Consider the following 18,431-nt stretch of genomic DNA (forward strand, 5'->3'; position numbering starts at 1 on the left):
GTGAAGGGTCTCGAAGACCACACTCCGGTGCCTGCCAGTCTGTGAGCCACTTGTATGATTCACCTGTTTCCCTGAGGGCCTCTCGATGTCCGCGCCAAACTCCGAGCCTCAGTGCGAGGTCGGTCAAAGGTGGCCTGTTGCCAGCCCTCCAGCGGCCGGCGCCCCATACAGACCNCGGAGGAAGTGGCCCCGGCAGCGCCCTGCCCCCCTCCGGCGCCCCCTCCCCCCCGCAGTGTGCGTTTCTCGGCCGGACGGCTGAGCTGGAGGACGGCCCCTGGCGGGGGAGGGGGCGCGTCAGGCCGCCCAGCGTGCCGGCGGCGTGGACAGACGTGGGCTCTCGTCTGCAGGGTGTGCGAGGCCTCGCAGGACGATGTGCGGCCGAACCTCCTGCCACCTGCCCAGAGACGTGCTCGCGAGAGCGTGCGCCTATCGGGACCGGCAGGGCCGGGAGCGGCTCCCCGAGTGGAAGGACCCCGACAAGTACTGCCCCTCGTACAACACGAGCCCTCAGTCGGACAGCCCCGTGCTCCTGTCGCGAGTGCACTTCGAGAAGGTAACCAGCTTCCGGCCCCGCACCGGGCGGCTCACCTGGGTTTGACCTTGAATTTGAAATCCGGCCTCCGCTCATGTAGTCTGACCCCCAGCCGGGAACCACTCTGGACCTCACTTGTGAGAAGTTGTATCCGTTTTTTCTTCTCTTAGAAGAGGATTCCATGTTTGTTCTTCAGGCTCGGTGGAAGGCTAGTCATGATGCATGCCAAATTGACTTGACCCCCCCCTCCATTTGAATACGTTTTTATTTCTTTTAAATTTTTTTAATGTTTTATTTATTTCTGAGAGAGACACACACAAAGCGTGAGCAGAGGAGGGGCAGAGAGAGAGGGAGACCCAGAATCCGAAGCAGGCTCCAGCCCACAGACGGGGAGATCATGACCTGAGCCAAAGTCGGAAGCCTAACTGACCGAGCCACCCAGGCGCCCTGAATGTGATTTTTAAGATCCCATTGTCACTGATCATCAGGGTCAGTTGAGTGGGGGGAAAAAAAAAAAGGTTTCCATGCCCCTTACCAGCCCTGTTGAACCAGAATCTCTAGGCTGAGAGCAGGATTAAGACTTAACTGATGTGAAACACTTCTGGTGTTTCTTGAACGTTGAAGTTTCTATTTTTTTCTGCTTATGTTTTCAGTCTGTTTATGTTTGGTCTTTTACTGAAACTGGAGACAGATGTGTTTGGTTTGGTTCTCTGAAGTTTAATTGCACCTCACTGTTTTTCTAGTATTTACCTGTGTAGTGTTGGAGTGACCAGTAATTCATAATTATGTTTTGGTTCTCTGCTTGATCTCCTGAATGCGTGTGTTCACGTATGCGTGCATGTGTGTGCCAGTGCTAGTATGTGGTAAGTAAAATGCTTAACTGTAGAAATGAATGGTTTCTTCAGGTCTTAAGCATTTTAAATGCCCTTGAGAGGTTATGAAAAATTATGATTGTTTTCCATCGTGGATATTTATTCTGTTTGACCCCTAATGCGTAAATCACTTTATAAAGTCAATTATCCCCTTGCTACTTACTCTTCAGGACGCTTGTGATAATATTGTAGTCAGGATTCATTTCTAGATTATTTGAGGTAAATGGGCACCTGTGTGGCTCAGTTGGTTAAGCATCGACTTTGGCTCAGGTCATGATCTCGCGGTTATGGAGTTCCAGCCCCACGTAGGGCTCCTTGCGGACAGCTAGAGCCTGGAGCCTGCTTCAGATTCTGTGTCTCCCTCTCTGCTAGCCCCCCCCCCCCACACTCTGTCATGTGCGCTCTCTCGTTCTTTCTCCCTCTCTCTCTCTCTCTCTCAGAAATGAAAACTAAAATATTTAGAAGAAATAAGCATACCAAACAGCACTGATCTTTTTTGGTTGAATGAAGCTATTTACATGAAATAGTAAATGGTTTGTGCTTGACCCATTTTTACTGGGTGCATACCTCCCTGTTGAAACTGAAAACTTTTTTTTTTAATGAGAGGGAAATAAAAATAAGTATCATAGGAGACCTTAACTGGGAAAGGAAAGAATAAAACGTGTCTCGGGGCGCCTGGGTGGCTTAGTCGGTTGAGTGTCCGACTTTCGCTTGGGTCATGATCTCGCGGTTCGTGGGTTCGAGCCCCGCGTCGGGCTCTGTGCTGGCTGCCAGCTCAGAGCCTGGAGCCTGTTTCGGTCTGTGACTCCCTCTCTCTCTGACCCTCCCCTGCTCACGCTGTCTGTCTCTCTCTCTCCTAGAAATAGATAAAAATATTAAAAAAAAAAAAAAGAATAAAACGTGTCTCAGAAGAAGGCCTAACTTGAAGTGAAAAGAGAGACGGCTTAAATGTATAATGAGCCTATTCTTTTTTAGCCATGGTTCCCTTTATATCAGCTCTTTAAAATTCTAGGATGAACGTTAGCTGGAAGAAAATTTTGTTTTAACAGCTCTAAAGGAGCGTAGAGATATTGTGACCTCTGCTGGGCTGCCCGGCCAGTGAGGGGCAGGGCGGGGACTGAAGTTGAAACCACTCTCCTCACTCCAGTGGGTGCCTCCCGGAACTAAGAATGGAGAAGGGGGAGCCCCTAGCAAAAGCAGCCCTCTCTTCCATCAGCGGTATCAATTTCCTGATGGGGTGGTTTAATTCCACATCTCTAATGAATTTTGTTACAATCGCTGGGGTTTCCCAATTTTGATAAAATTTGAGGTTCTGTTTGTCTCAGACCTGTAAATTATAAAACAAAATTAGCATCATTTCAGCTGTTCGGTAAACCTTAAACCTTACCTGCAACAGCCGCCTGCACGTGCATAGATTACAGTATTTGCATTTGAAACCACTGATTTGCAGATAACTTCCTCTTTCATTTACCTACCCCAGCGCTACCAGCTGTTCTGGTCACAAGTCCAAAAGGGCAGAGGAAAAGATGACTAATATTGAGCAGTGTTTTCAGTCGTCTGGCTTCTCAGCCACCTTCTGTTTATCGTTCCCAGTAGGGGGCAGCCTCACGTTTAAGTTTGTTTTTCAGTCGTCCGGTGAACACACTAGCATTCCAGGTGGTCCGTGGGATTTGGAAGGGTAGGATTTCTCAGCCTCAGCACTGTGAGCATTTCGGGTGGGATAGATCGTTGCTGTGAAAAGCTGCCCAGTGCTTTGCAGAATGGTTAACAGCGTTGCTGGCCTCTCACCCCCAGATTCTTTGTTGTGGGAAGCTGTCCTGTGCCTGGCAGAGTGTTTAGCAGCATTGCTGGCCTCCAGCCACCACATTTCTACCCCCTCGATCTTGGTGGTGGGGAACGGTTGTCAAAATTGCCACATGTTGAGAACCTCAAATTTAGAGTCTTGTTCTCTCTTGCGCGCGCCTGATGAGGGACCATTTAGTTGACCATTGGATAATGTTTTCTCATTTATGCTTTGGGTGGGGGGCTTTTCTACTTGGAAGGCACATTTGATTCTGGAAAAGAGGATTTACAAAAGCTCAGTTTCCATACATTCGTTCTCTTCCTCCTGTGTCAGGTGAGAGTAACACTTGGGTTTGCATTCTCTGCCCTACTGTAAACTGAAAGAGCGAGGGGCCCCCAGAAAAAGAAAGATGAGACATCGCTTTGGTGACAAGAGAAGTCATTTTAGGGCCCTGCCTGTTTTCCGTGATCCGAAGCCCAAAAGGAGGTGTCAGAATTACAAATACAGAAACCTCCCGTAGTTAAGGATTTTAAGGGGAAAAAAAGGAATGACTCTCTACGAGTGCAGGAAGTGGCCTGACCTTAGCAGGGACAGTAAATCAGGGGTAAAGCTCCCAGTGCGGTTTCAAAAGTAAACAGGTCCTGCGTTCCTTACCTGAAATAACGAGCCCAAGCCCCACCCGGTTCACACACTGCGGCCCGGAGCCTGCCCCGAGCCCCTTCCCCTCGCCCTACACGTACCTCCGCTTCCTTATAAGGAGCACGCGCTTCATTAAGGTAGCGGAGGACGCATAGGCGTGTTCCCAGAGTGCGCCTGGGCGGCCTCACGTCCCGTTACATGCAGTGACAAAGCTCCCCTTTCTGAATGTTCATCCTAACCCTAAAATACAGAAACCCGGTCACCCCCACCCCCACCTCCACTTCCCCCCATCTTAGTCTCTCCTCCCATCTTATGTGACGCAAACAGTTTCCTTTGCGTGGCAGCTGCCCCTGGGATAGTCTCTATCTGGAACTCGGCAAGGAGCCACCTCAGCTGGTAGTTCACTTATGCTACCGTTTCTTCTAGGGTAGTCTTTTCCGTACTTGTGTTGCACGCTCATTAATTGCTTTTGTTTTTCCTGCCTCTTGGCATACAGTATACCCAGGCTGCCTGTGTCTTCAGAGGGGAAAATATACACGCATACGTATATGTATGTACGCACACACAGTTGATACTCCTTATGAGTAGATTTCATGTTTGCAGATTTGCCTGCTTGCTAAAATTATTTATATTCCCCCAAAATAATACTCCTGTTGCTTTTGAAGTTTTTCATTGACATAGAGAATGGAAGAAATTTCGAGTTACCTGCTGTACACCTTCCCAGCCGACACTGAGTAAGACAGACCTCTACCTCCTTGTTTCACCTCCTCCGCTGCAAACCACTACTGTTCCTACAGTTGCTTTAGTGCTGTTTTTTGCATTTCTCTGCATTTTGTTGGTGATTTCACTGTTTAATATTGTCCCCAAGCGGGGCGCCTGGGTGGCTCAGGTGTTTAAGTGTCCAACTTCAGCTCAGGTCATGGTCTCATGATCTCATGGTTCCTGAATTTGAGCCCCCCATGGGGCTCTACACTGACAGTGCGGAGCCTGCTTGGGATTCTCCCTCTCTCTCTCTCTCCCTCTCTCTGCCCCTCCCCCACTTGGGCTTTTTCTCTCTTTCTCAGAATAAATAAATAAACTTAAAAAAAATTGTCTCCAACATAGTGCTAAAGTGCTGGCTAGTATTCTTATTTACTTATTTTAATGTGTATTTATTTTTGAGAGAGAGAGCGCATGAGCAAAGGAAGAAGAGAGAGAGAGGGAGACACAGAGTCTGAAGCAGGCCCCAGGCTCTGAGCTGTCAGCACAGAGTCCAAGGCAAGGTTCAGACCCATGAACCAAGAGATCATGACCTGAGCTGAAGTTGGAGGCTTAACCGACTGAGCCACCCAGGCATCTCATGCTGGCTAGTATTCTTATGTGAAGGAAGTTGTAATATACCTTACAGATATAAACACCATTCAGGCATCTGTTACAGTGCTGTCGGTCATGAATTCAGCATTAATTAATCAACTATATAAAATAAAGTGTCTTTAAACTGAAATACACAGGGGCGCCTAGGTGGCTCAGTCGGTTAAGGGTCCGACTTCAGCTCAGGTCATGGTCTCACGTTTCGTGGGTTCGAGCCCCGCGTCGGGCTCTGTGCTGACAGCTCAGAGCCTGGAGCCTGTTTCACATTCTGTGTCTTCCTCTCTCTGACCCTCCCCTGCTCGCGCGCGCTCTCTCTCTCAAGTAAATAAAAAAACATGAAAAAATAAATAAATAAACTGAAATACACATCAAATAAGGTTATATATTGATCAGTTGATGAAAATGTTATCTCTATAGGCAGGTGGGAACCTAACCCTGTATTTCCCTAAGAGCAGCAGTTCGGTGTTCACTAATTCAGTGTTTACAGTGATTTTGTGGAACCTAACTGCTCTGCGCAACAAGAATGGAGTGTGTGTGTGAGTGAGAAAGAGAGAGGTGGGGGACTATCTGATACAGGCAAGACTTTGAAAGAAACAGGACAGGATTTTACAAGGAGCACCGTGGAAAGATTAGCTTTAAGCAAAAAGGAAGCCCTTTGGAGATAGTGCCACTCCTGGTGGTTTTTTTTTTTCTTCTTAAAATTGCATTTTCTTGATTTTTCTCATCCTCCATTCTTTCTCATTTTTTAAAAAACTTTATTTATTTGAGAGAGGGAGAGAGAGAATCCCAAGCTCATCAACCATGAGATCAAGACCTAAGCCAAAATCAAGAGTCAGACACTTACCCAGCAGAACCACCCTGGTGCCCCCAATTCTTTCTCATTGTGCTTTTGTTTCTCTAGGGATTTTTTTCTTGAACTGTATTTTTCTTTCATTTCTCTGTTTTCTTTTTGTACCCCCGGGTTAACTCCTGTACTTGATTTATTCTCTAAGAAACTTTAGTCTCATGACTTTAACAGTCAGCTTTCCATAGAAAATATGCTATTTGTTTTTACTCCTAACCTTTGAAAAATATTAAACTGTAATTTGTGTGTTTATTTCATGCCACACATTTAAGTGATCCTGCAAGGTGGGTATTGTTCACTGTGTTTTTATAGGTAAGGAAAGTTGAGGTTCAGGAAGTTGAGACTAATCCATCCTCATAAGTAGCAGAGAAGGGATTTTTGAACCAGGGTCTTCTCATAAAGGCGTTATTCTTTCTTGCCAACCAGGGGTTGGCAAACTGTGGTCCTCAGACCAAATCTAGCCTACTACCTGTTTTTGTAAATAGTTTTATTAGAACACATCCATGCTTATTCATTCTCTGTCTGCTTTCATACTACCAATGGCAGCAGAGTTGAGTTGCTTGACTTATTGCAACAGAGGGTGTGTGGACTCACAAAGCCAAAAACATCTACTATCTGCCTTTATTTGAGAGAGGGAGAGAGAGAATCCCAAGCTCATGAACCATGAGATCAAGACTTAGGTCTTGATCTGCCGACCCAGTCTTTGTACCACGCTGCCTCTTTTCTAAGCTTTTAATTCCAGATCTCTGATTGCTTGTTGGCCATAATGAACAGGTGTACTTGGATTTTATTCTAGTGACTTTCAACAACCCTTTTATTATGTTCACCAGTGAGGGATGAGGACAAGGTCTTACAGATACGGTGTATCTCTTCCCTGCAGTCTGGGCCCTCAACTGAGTAGACGTGGCATTTTGGGATAGAATCATCTAGAGCAGGAATCAGAAAAGTAGGGCCCTCTGACCCTTTTGTAAATAAAAGGTTAGGGAACACAGCAGTATCCATTTATCTATTGTCTGGGGCTGCTTTGTCCCCACAAGAGTTCTTATAGCTGCTTGTAGTCTCTGCATATAGACGCGATATGGCTTGCAAAATCTATACTACTTACCATCTGGCCTCTTCCAGAAAAGTACGCCAACCTCTGATCTAGAGGTATCTTCACTCACTTTCCTGGCGGTTGTTACGGGTTCTCGGTTGAGACCGATGACCAGAACACCCGCATGTGGCTTCCCCGCACAGCCTGGGCTCCCTTGCCCCGCAGGCTCAGGACAGCTGGGTGTCTTACTCGGCAGCTCCGGGCTTCAGAAGCACTGTCTCCACAAGCAGGGAGGAAGCTGACACACCTTTTCTGACAGAGCCTTCGAAATCTCATAGTGTCACCTGTGCCGCATTATGCACAAGCCCATGCAGATCCTGGAGGAGGGAACAGAGCCCTCCACCTCAGTGCAAGGACTGTCAGAGATTTTCCAACTGTTGCCTTAAATGGCCACAGACCCCCCAGTGTTCTTCTGAAATTCAACACGTGACCCTTCTCCAAATCAGACGCCTCTTCAGACGTGAGTCTTTTGCTCCGTGGTACCATCATTATGTCAGCCTTGTAGGCTGAGAATTTGATCAATTCTGTTTCCTTTTTCAATTCACCATCACGATTTTATTTTTAGTGTATATTTTGTGTCTTTTATTTACACTGCTGTCATGAGACACCCCCCCCCGATATCCTTACCCCCAAACCATATAGTAGCACCCAGAATTCACTCTTTGCTCATGGTCTCTTCCAACCTAGTGTACCACACTGCATAGAATAGTGTGTGTGGACACACGCGCGTGCATTTTAACCTGTAGATTTCATCACATTCTTTTTTTTTTTTTTAATGTTTTTTATTTATTTCTAGGAGAGAGAGAGAGAGAGCGTGAGCAGGGGAGGGTCAGAGAGAGAGGGAGTCACAGACTGAAACACGCTCCAGGCTCTGAGCTGGCTGTCAGCACAGAGCCCGACGCGGGGCTCGAACCCACGAACCGCGAGATCATGACCTAAGCGAAAGTCGGACGCTTAACCGACTAAGCCACCCAGACGCCCCCATATTCTTAAGGGGCCAGTTACCCCAATAAAGTTTAACATCTGTGTGTCGAAGACCCCGAAGAGTGAGTACCCCCATATTTGCAGATTTGGTTGGACGGACTCAGCATACAAGGCATATCATAGCTAAGGCTTCTTACAGTGGAAGGATACGCAATAGTATTTGCACGGCACGGAGACATAAGTAGAATCTGGGAAAAAAGTCCACCAATAGGCTCCCTTATGTTCTCTCCTTCCTGTGAGGGGATGTACATTGCCTTCTCCAGCAGTGAGAAACGTAGTAACGTGCAGTGTCTCTGCCCGGGGCAGTCCGTTGGAAACTGGGAGCCCGAGGTTTTTATTACGCACTCTGCCTAGCAACTGCCTAAATTCCCGAGTCTCAGAAGGAAAGCAGATGTTCAGCATAAGCCCCTTTATCAGTTAAGAAAAGGGAACACTCAGAATCCAAGCCCCCAGATGCTGAGGGCCAACCTCGTTAGCAGGCCCTTCTAAAAATAGCATCTTTGGGCTTGCTGTAACTTTCCTGCACAAAACCACTTCCTACACATTCTTGACATTGCCTCTTTGTTCATTTAAATTTTTTTTTTAGTAATCTCTACCACCAATGTAGGGCCTGAACTCATGACCCTAAGATCAAGAGTTGCACACTTCTCCAACTGAGCCAGCCAGGCACCCGTGTTCTTTCATTTTTTGTCTGGCCTTCCCTCCAAGTCTCTTCTTTGTCTGAATTTTGTACCTCTTATGGGATCCAGTTGAAGATCTACCCCACCCCTGTCCTTTCTGCCTCCTCCGAGGAGCTGATACCCCTCCCTTCCATCTCTCACAGATCACTCTCGCTCAGCTCTTCTGCCATTCCTTGTATGTACCGCCTCTATGGCCCGTAGCCTGTTGTATCTTATATTATTAATATCTTGATGTCTTTGAGGCCTCACGTGTCATCCTGCAAGTCTTTTGAGGTTCAGCGCTCTTCCGTGTGCCCCCACTGCACCCTGTGCATCCCCCATCCTAGTGTGTGCCTCGTGGTATTACTGCTGTCTGTAACATGTGCTCGCTTATTTACGTTATTTTTATTTTAGAGAGAGAGTATGAGGGGTAGAGAAGGGAGGAGAGAGAGAGAAAGAGAAGCTTTCAGTGGCTCCATGCTCAGCGCCGAGCCCAACATGAGGCTCGATCCCACAGCCCTGGGATCATGACCTGAGCCAAAATCAAGAATTGGAATCTCAGCCGAGCCACCCCAGCTCCCCTGTGGCACGTGCCGTTTGAGAGCTGGCACCACGTGACTGCTAGGCCTAGGGCGCGCGCTCTCGCGCTCTCTCTCTCGCGCGCGCACTCTCTCTCTCGTAGCAGGCACTAATTCAGAGTTTACAGGGACTAAACTTCTTTGTATCCCCCCCACCCAAGCAGTTTGTCTTACATTCCAGTAAATGCTAAAGGACACGAATTGCTGAAGACCTAAAGTTAATCACATCATGATAGATAAATCATTAAACTTGCTTTCAAGTAGATCTGTCCCTTTTAATTTTCTTCTCTGTATTTTTCTGTGTTTCGATATTAATAGCGACATAATGCACGTGCCCCATGTGGTTTTCTACCTTTCATTATGGTCTCCTCACTGGATCTTAACCCCCTCCCCGGCAGGGTGCAGACTCATCAGAGCGCGTCATTGCCCCCATGCGATGGGGCCTGGTCCCATCTTGGTTCAAAGAGGATGATCCTTCCAAGCTGCAGTTCCACACTACCAACTGTCGCAGCGACACCATCATGGAGAAGCGGTCCTTCAGGGTAGGTGGCTGGTCTGGAGAAGAGGCGCTTACTCTGCTCTTTTTCCCAACAGAGCTGTTAGTATCTTATAAACCTGAGAAATAAGATGAGGTTCTTCTGGAAAGTGTGTTCCCAGTCGCTGATACTGCTGAACGTGGTTGTACACATTCCTGCATGATGCCAGAACACAGTGGTTTAGCACAAAACTATTCTGTCACTAACACTGTCCCTTGCTCATGTTTTCCCTCAGCTACCTCTTGAAAAGGGAAGACGCTGTGTCATTTTAGCAGATGGATTCTATGAGTGGCAGAAATGTCTGAGAACAGCCCCAAAGCAGGCATACTTCATCTACTTCCCCCAGGCCATCACTGAAGAGGTACTGTGACAGCATTCACAGGTTGGAAAGGGACAGAGAAACTAAAGCAAAAAAGGATATTTTGTTTCTCTCCTCATAGAGTCGTGAGTTATTTTTTTTAATGTTTGTTTATTTTTGGGACAGACAGTGCATGAGCAGGGGAGGGGCAGAGAGAGGCGGGGAGACAGAATTGGAAGCAGGCTCCAGGCTCTGAGCTGTTAGCACAGAGCCCGACGTGGGGCTCGAACTCATGAACTGAGATCATGACTGAGCAAAAGTCAGATGCTCAACCGACTGAGCCGCCTAGGCACCCCAGGTTTTTTTTTTTTTTTTTTTTTAAATAACTACCTTATTAAAAAAATAAAATAAATAACTGCCTTATTGAGGTATAAGTCACCATACAATTCATCTTTTTAAAGTATGCAAGTCAGCGATTTTTCTAGTATTTTCAAAGTTGTGCAGCCTTCACTGTTGTCTAATGTTACATTTTCATCACCCCCAAAAGAAATCCCATATCTGTTATCCGTCACTGCCCATTCCCTATTCTTTACAGTCCTGGAAACCACTAATCTTTCAGTCTCTATAGACTTGCCTTTATTGTACATTGAATGTATTTGGAGTCGTATAATATGTGGTCTTTATCTGGCTCATTTTACTCAGTGTATGTTTTCAAGATTGATCCATGTGATAGAATGTGTTACTGCTTCATTGCCTGTTTGTGGCTGAGTAACAGTCCGTTGTGTGGAAGGGCCGCGTTTTGTCTATTCATTCACCAGTTGATGGACACTTAAATTGTTTCTACTTTTGACTGTTATAAATAATGCGGCTCGGGACATTCACGTACAGGTTTTTACGTGGATATGTTTTAATTTCTCGAGTTTATGCCTAGGGGTAAAATCGCCAGGTCACATGGTAACTCTATATTTAACATTTTCCTCATAGAACCTTCATTTTAAGACAAATAATAAAATTTTTTTTCTATATACATATATTTTTTTTATTTTACAAATAGTTTATTGTCAAATTGGTTTCCATATAACACCCAGTGCTCATCCCCACAAGTGCCCTCCTCCATGCCCATTTCCCCCCTCCCCCCCAAGACAAATAATAAATTTAGCTTGTTCACATAACATTGTGAGTAGATTGAAAACAAATCAGACATGCCAGCATCATGTTTTCATTTTAATCAGATGGATGGCTCGAGCACTGCTGAAGCCTTTGCATCCTTACTGCAGTTTGCGTCATTAAACTTGGGAATTATGGGGGGGGTTTGCCTGGCCACCTCAGTCCGTGGAGCACACGACTCTTGATCTTAGGGTTGTGTGTTCGAGTCTCACATGGGATGTAGAGTTTCCATAAAAATAATTAAAGTTAATAGTAAGTCAGAATTCTGGGACTTCTTTCTAGAGGAATCCACTCCAAAAGATTTCTGGTGCTTAGCTTTTCCATCTTTAGGAAGTGTGTGCCCTAACGCTGCAGTTTCCTCTGGCACACTCTTCTAGAAAGGCTGTTAGGCCTTCGTGTGGATCAGGATGGCACTTCCTTCAGTCCCATACAGTTTTTCTTACCTACAACAATGCACCTGTTCAATGGACGTGTGTTAACCACTTACCCTTGTTTATGGCCCTGCTACTGGCCTCCTGGAAGTTCAGTGAGACAGGATTTCTGTCCTTGACGCTTTATTGCCAAGACACATGCCCGTGAGCAGGGGCAGGCCGGTGGCGAATGCTCACGTGAGGTAATGGTGGCACAGAGGACATAACTCAGGCCGGGGCGTCTCAGAAGGCCTCCCAGAGGAGGGAACTTTGGAGCGTTTAGAAGATTTACATTTGATGTAATTAGCAATCTGATGGGTTTAAAAATTCATTACTTTGCCAGTTTTCTGTTTCATTAGCTCTTTTTTCCTTTGCTCATGTTTTTCATAGCTGCTTTTGGATTCAGTACTTTTTTTTTTTAATGTTTTTATTTATTTTGGGGAGACAGACAGACTTTGGGGAGACAGAGTATGAGCAGGGGAGGGGCAGAGAGAGAGGGAGACACAGAATCCGAAGCAGCTCCAGGCTCTGAGCTGTCAGCACAAAGGCAGGGCTCAAACTCACAGACTGTGACATCACAACCTGAGCCCAATTTGGATGCTTAACTGAGCCACCCAGGTGCCCCTCCTGGCTCTTTTTCTTATTGTCAGGGTGGAGGGGAATCACGGGCCAGATCATGGAAGATTGAATGCCTGTTGATGGTGTCGGATTGAACTGTGAAAGCGTCAAGGAGCCATAAATCCATAGCTTCAGTGGGTACTTCCTCCCAAACCTCTTTGTTTTGGCAACAGTGGATCAAGAAGAGTTAATAACACGTGGGCTGAAGCAGCTCTGAAGCGACTGCCGTGTTGAGTCTGTGTGCAGGAGGGGCTGCTGTGTCTCATCTGCCTGTGTATTTTGCTTCCAGTCCGGCAGCGTGGATGTCACAGCCAGCCTTGAGCTCTGGGAGAAAGTCTGGGGCAGCTGGAGGCTGCTGACGATGGCGGGGGTCTTTGACTGCTGGGAGCCCCCGGGAGGAGGCGGCCTCCTGTACTCCTACACCGTCATCACGGTAGATGCCTGCAAGAGCTTGAGTGACATTCACCACAGGCAAGTCACGCATCGCGTCCCTGCGTCCAGAAGGTTCTGGGGGAGATCTGTTTCCTGCTCGTAGATAGGGAGCGTTTGGACTCCATGTTTCCGTGCGTGCGCGCAGATTGAGAGAGTAGCGCTTGTTGTGCAAACTATAGTGACGGTTAGCGTGGCTGTAAGATGACCTGCGTTCCTAAAAGTCAGCACACAGCGCAGAACTTCACGGTGCAAACCTGAGACCTCACGGGAAAGGTGGGCTTTAGGGGGCAACGCCTAAAAATTGGTCAGGAACCCCTTAAAAAATAATAGGGATCCATTTGATCCAGTGCAGAGCCCCTTCCTGCACTTAGCTTCTGTATCGCTGCTGACAGTGCTCTTCCCACATCTTCCCCGGGGGCCGGGACCCATCTTACTCGGTTGCCTTCTGAGGCGTGGGCGTGGCTCACAATTCTGGGAGTCACTCTTTCTAACTGAATCTAGAGATTACCAGGGAAAGTCTTCCCTTCCGTTTCCCTTTCACCCCTGGCTGCGGCCCTGTGGGCAGTTCACCAGTCGGTCAGCAGGCATGCTGGCGTGCCCGGGGTCGGGTCACACACTCACCGTTCACGGTCTTTGCCGTAAAAACCCCGTGAGCCGGTTCCCCTCGTGGTAATGTCGTGCCCTGCCCGGTTGTGGTCATACAGCCGTGGGCGCGTGAGGTGCGGAGGGAGGACGGGTTCTCCCAGGGCTCCCCGCCATCCCTCCCCTCACGCGACTCTGCCTCCCACCCAACGCCTCTGCCTCGCTGCCTAGGATGCCTGCCATACTAGATGGAGAGGAGGAAGTGTCCAGATGGCTTGACTTCGGTGAGGTCTCAGCCCAGGAAGCCCTGAAGTTACTCCGCCCCACAGAGAACATCCGCTTCCACGCGGTCTCCTCCGTGGTGAACAACGCCTGGAACAGCTCTCCGGACTGTGTGACTCCTATCAACCTGCTGGCCAGAAAGGTGGGGTGTGTGATGCCGCCAGCCCTTGCTGAGCTTTCTGTCTTCTGCCGCCATGTCGTTTTCTTTTAGGATATGGCCTTTCACAATCCGCTTTACCTGTTTTGGGTTTTTCTTTTGGGGGGGGGGCCCACAAGTGAGAGAGGGGCAGAGAGAGAGCGAATCCCCTAAGGGGCAGAGGGAGAGAGGGAAGCGGGGCTCACCAAGGTGGGGCTCATGCTCAGCGTGCCCTGAGCCGAAGTCAGATGCTTAACTGACTGCCCCCGGGCTCACCGCCGTTAGCGCTCATCTCCGCGCCCAGTGCTCGTATTTCCCCGAGGATGACAAGGTTGAACAGAGCAGCGGTCCTCAAAGCTGGCTGTGACTCAGACGCCTCAGAGCTCTTTCAAAATGTAAATGCTGGACCCTGTCTAGACCTATTGAGTCAGTGTCGGGGCTGGACTTGGGCTTCTGTGTCCTTCCGAAGCTGCTTCAGTAAATCTGACAAGCCAGGTTTGAAGATTCCTAATCCGCAGGGTGATTGTAAGAAAGACCAAGGAATCCTTGTCCATATTGTATCTTTGTCTGCAGCTGCGTAGCTCTCCCTGTGTCTCGTACCTCTGCTCCCCTGCTACAAGCTGGAGGCGCTCCAAGCCTTGTACTCCTTCAGGAGGATTTGAGAATATTCCTGCTGTGAACTTTCACTTTTTAGAATTGGAAAGGATCCAGCTGTATTTTCAAGGGAAGGTGAACAAGAGGCCTCCCGCGGGAACGGAAGTCCCAGAGCAAAAAGTGGCCTCTGCCAACATCTGGGGATGAGGATTCAGGAGTAGCAGCTGGTTCCAGGTGGCACAGAGGGTTCCAGGCACAGGCATCTTAGAACACGAAACAGCCACCCCCCATTTTTTTTCCGGTTTCTACATTTTCCATACTCAAGTGTCATCTTTTTTCTTTTGTCTCCGTTCTCTGCAAACTCCCGCAACCCTGACCCTTTGATTCATTCCATGTCTCAGAGAGTGTCCTGATACACACTCATCTTGCACCAGACACTGCCCCGTTTCAGCCACAGTCCGCACTGCTGAGGCACCCCCATTCCGGAGAGGCGGTCCTGCGAGCCCAGAACCTTCAGTTCAGCGTGGGGGCGCGGGTGTGAGGGCGCAGGAGGGATCAGTGCCGGCCACGGAGGGGTTGCGTGGCGGGGAAGCGCGTCAGTCCGTCCAGCCTTTGCCCCAAACCTTTAATCGCGGTGACTGAAGCCACACCCTCCGGTCCCATTTCCCGCCATCCAGCGCGCTCACCCCGCCCCCCCTCCGCCCGGGAGTGCGGCTTTCCCTGCGCCTGTCGCCTGTCAGGAGTGTCGCCGCCTCCCACCTCTCGGTCTCCGGCCCCACACGCCTTATCTGGGAAGCCCGCTGTGAGCGCCGCTCCCCTCCCTGTGACCAGTCACCCCATCTGGCTCTTCACGACGGTTTCCAAGCCTGGCTCAGCACCTGGTGCCCCCACGCGGTCTCTTCCCGTGGAGTTGGCGTGGCCCCAAAAGCCAGAGCGGGGTGGTTCGAGCATTTCCTTCTTTGTTCTAGGTGCTCAAGGCGAGCCGTAGCAGCCAGAAGATGATGCAGTGGCTGGCCACAAAGTCACCCACAAAGTCACCCAAAAAGGAAGACCCCCAAACACCCCAGAAGGCAGAGCCGGATGTGCCCCAGTGGCGCAGCCACGTCCTGCACAAGAGCCCGCTCCCCGCCAAGAGAGGCGCTGCGGCCCTCCTGGCGCGGTGGCTGAAGCAGGAGGAGCCCGTGGCCAAGCGGCCTCACAGCCAGTAGCGGGGCACAGGACGGTCCCCGCGGTTCGCGGCCCTCCTGTGGCGGCTGGTGACGGGTGCTTGCGGATTTGCCTCGGGATGCGGTGGCACGGCAGCTGGCAGCCGCGGGCCCAGGGCTGAGCAGCGGTCCTGCCAGGAAGCCCCAGGGAGGCACATGGGCAGCCTGGGGGGCGGGGGGCGCCACCGGCCGCTCATAAGGGGCGTTGGCTGTGGCCCCTCCTGGTTTGCCTGGAGGACCCTGCTGGCGGTTCTCGGCCCTGACCTGGTACCGCTCACGGAAGGCTGTTTGCTACCAGCCTGTGGAATTAAGTTCTTAAAACATTGTATTTTTTTCCGAATAAATTATATTTGATAAACTGTCTACCTTCCAGAAAATGCTACCGTGAGGGGAAGTTCTGGTTCTTAGTGTGTCCTCCTGGGATCAGTCCTAAGGCATGGCTTTGTACAAATACAGAGCGCTGGGGCTTTCTGTGCAGAAAACTGCTTTCTTGGAAACCGTAAGAAGGTTCGGCGCGGGGTAGAGAGTGTTCTTTATGGAGTCTCTGTTCATTCTTAATACTTGTAAGTCTTGTGAATTCTTTAGCTTAATTTTTTTTAAATGTTTTTTTATTTACTTTTGAGACAGAGACCGAGCATGAGCAGGGAAGGGGCAGAGACAGGGGCAGACACAGAACGAAGCAGCTCCAGGCTCCAAGCTGTCAGCACAGAACCGGACGGGGGGCTCCAACTCACCAACAGTGAGATCATGACCCGAGCAGAAGTCGGGCACTTACCTGCCTGAGCCACGCAGGCGCCCCTGTGAGTCCTGTAGCTTAAAACCACCCTGAGCGCTTGCTGAACACCGGGGACGGGGGGACAATGCGGTGCAGGGGCCAGACCCCTGCCCCGAGCGCAGGGAGCCAGGACCGCACGGCCCGCCAAGCCCTGTCCGAGTGCCGGCCTCTGAGCAGAGCAGGGCAGGGCAGAGGGGGTGACATGGGCTTGGGGACCGGAGCGGGGCTGACCACCTGCCCAGCCTGGTCGGAGCCCCTGCGATTTACTGTGCAGGCCCCTCCCCGGCCCCGAACCACGTTGTAATTCTATTTAGCACGGTTCTTCGCCGACGTCGCCTCACGCAGGTCACAGTTCTCTGAAAGCAGGGGCCGCTTTTCGCCGTTATTTTCTGCCAGCGTTAACGGTGTGTGTGTGAGTGCGGGTTACGGGAGTGTGAGCACTTCCTGCGTGCCCCGCCTTGGGCTGGGAGCACAGGCATTGACCAGGGGACACACCTGGCGCGTGTGCGTGCGTGCGTGTGCATGCGCGTGTGTACGTCGAGGGGATGGGAACAGCCCGAGGGCCACGGTCAGCAGCGCCTCCAGCGAAGTCCCCGCAAACCTCCGCGAAGAGGGTGCAGGGCCGCGGGGCGAGCGCAGGGCGCGGGGGAGGCAGGGGCGGGCCTGGCGCAGCAGGGGGCTCTGAAGAAGCTCCGGGAACGCTCCGCAACGTCCTCTCTGGGCGCCCGGGAGACGCGGGCCACGGGCCGGGCCGGGCACGGAAGTCCGGGGCGGCAGGGCCCCCAGGGCGACCGGGNGGGGGTTTTGGTTGTTAGTGTTACCAAGAAACTTAAAAATACATGTAACTTACCAGCGGTTGACTGTTATGCTTATTTTGTCATGTTTGCTTCAAATTTAATAAGCAACAAAAATGAAACCCCCTTCGTTTCGTATTAGCATCTCCAGTATTTGTCAGGGTTGCAGTCACTGTGGTAGGGACTTTCCTTTTTGCTTTTTTTTTTTTTTTTTGAGAGAGAGAGAGCACGAGCGAGATAGGGTGAGAGAGACAGAGTCACAGAATCCAAAGCAGCTCCAGTCCTGAGCTGTCAGCACAGAGCCCGAGGCAGGGCTTGAACCCACAGAGATCACGACCTGAGCTGAGCCTCCCAGGCGCCCCAGGGACTTTCCATTTTAACCTGAAGGGACAGAATGTCCTCAGGGGCCTGTATCCTTTTCACTCGGGTTTACTTGCAAACGAATGTGATGTGAAAAGCACATTCTTGTTCCTGAGAACCTATTTTGTGATTTTCAGGTTTACAAAAATGGTATCATCTTGGGCATTTCGTTCTGCAATTTTTTTCTCAGCTGGGTCAACAGCTTTAACAGGTGCTGACAAATTGCTCCCCACAGATTTGCACTGATATCGGGGGGGGGGTGGTGAAGCCCACCTTTTGCCAAGACTTAGCTCGCTTGCTTAGAGCAGTGGAGCACCTCGTCCTGTCCTTTGCTTTTAAAGAATAAGCCTGAGGGTCCTGCCAGCTGGCGTGGCCAAGGCCGCCCAGGGCCCCGGCTGCTTCCTGGGGCAGGCGGGACAGCCCTAACATCTGTCTGGTCCCTTGGCTGGGCCCCACATGGCAGCGCCCCTACCCCTGCTTTACCAGTGCAGTGACCAGGCTGGGATCCGGGCCTCAGCAGATTCTCTCCTCTGTAGCCTTGGAAGAGGCAGGGGGTCCCCGGTACCCCGGGACCTAACAGGTATCTGCCCCCATCTGCAGTCTATCTAGATCCATCTCCCGGTACAAAGCCTGTGTTCCTGAGGCCGGCGTGCTTCGCACGGAGGTGGAAGAGCTGTGGGCAAGGGAAGGGCCTGGCCGAGGACACCGAGCGAGGCCTAGGTTAGGTGCAGGACACACCCGAGGGCTCCTGGCCTGGGACTGGCGTTCACACTTAGGGAGTCTGGACAAGCTCCTGTTGCTGCTGCAAAGGGGGCATCGGTGGTGGTGGGAACCAGAGACACGGGGTGGCCCCGCACTCCTAGGTCCTCCCCTCGGCCTGTATACCCTCCCTCCCCCTTCGCAGCCGA

The 18,431-nt window shown here is 50.3% G+C and overlaps 2 protein-coding genes and 1 long non-coding RNA gene across 4 annotated transcripts in view; 1 reads left to right on the top strand and 2 right to left on the bottom strand.

The window, feature by feature from the left end:
• The window catches only part of CNBP (CCHC-type zinc finger nucleic acid binding protein), a 363,505-nt gene that overhangs the window by 93,748 nt on the left and 251,326 nt on the right, over positions 1–18,431 (bottom strand). The gene's annotated exons all lie outside the window — the stretch shown is intronic.
• HMCES (5-hydroxymethylcytosine binding, ES cell specific) lies at positions 207–15,957 on the top strand. Its single transcript, XM_077766852.1, has 6 exons — positions 207–553; positions 9,733–9,876; positions 10,106–10,231; positions 12,653–12,834; positions 13,609–13,801; positions 15,358–15,957. Exons 1-6 carry the CDS (start codon positions 371–373, stop codon positions 15,595–15,597), a joined length of 1,068 nt encoding a protein of 355 aa, XP_077622978.1. The 5' UTR covers positions 207–370; the 3' UTR covers positions 15,598–15,957.
• LOC144233820 (uncharacterized) overlaps positions 2,859–18,431 on the bottom strand; it is a 28,240-nt gene continuing 12,667 nt past the window's right edge. Inside the window, exon 3 of one of the 2 annotated variants that reach the window (XR_013335770.1) lies at positions 2,859–3,458. This is a non-coding gene — a long non-coding RNA (uncharacterized LOC144233820). Of the gene's footprint in view, positions 3,459–9,867; positions 10,026–18,431 lie in introns of those variants that run through there. The other variant, XR_013335771.1, reaches the window with a different exon arrangement.

Source organism: Crocuta crocuta, unplaced genomic scaffold, assembly GCF_008692635.1.
Source record: "Crocuta crocuta isolate KB4526 unplaced genomic scaffold, BGI_CrCroc_1.0 scaffold296, whole genome shotgun sequence".
In the NCBI taxonomy this organism is placed as follows: domain Eukaryota; kingdom Metazoa; phylum Chordata; class Mammalia; order Carnivora; family Hyaenidae; genus Crocuta; species Crocuta crocuta.

Coding starts and splice junctions, on each gene's coding strand:
- HMCES (XM_077766852.1), top strand. CDS start 371: ATGTGCGGCCGAACCTCCTGCCACCTGCCCAGAGACGTGCTCGCGAGA. Junction 554..9,732: donor CGCGAGTGCACTTCGAGAAG/GTAACCAGCTTC, acceptor CCTCCCCGGCAG/GGTGCAGACTCATCAGAGCG. Junction 9,877..10,105: donor TGGAGAAGCGGTCCTTCAGG/GTAGGTGGCTGG, acceptor GTTTTCCCTCAG/CTACCTCTTGAAAAGGGAAG.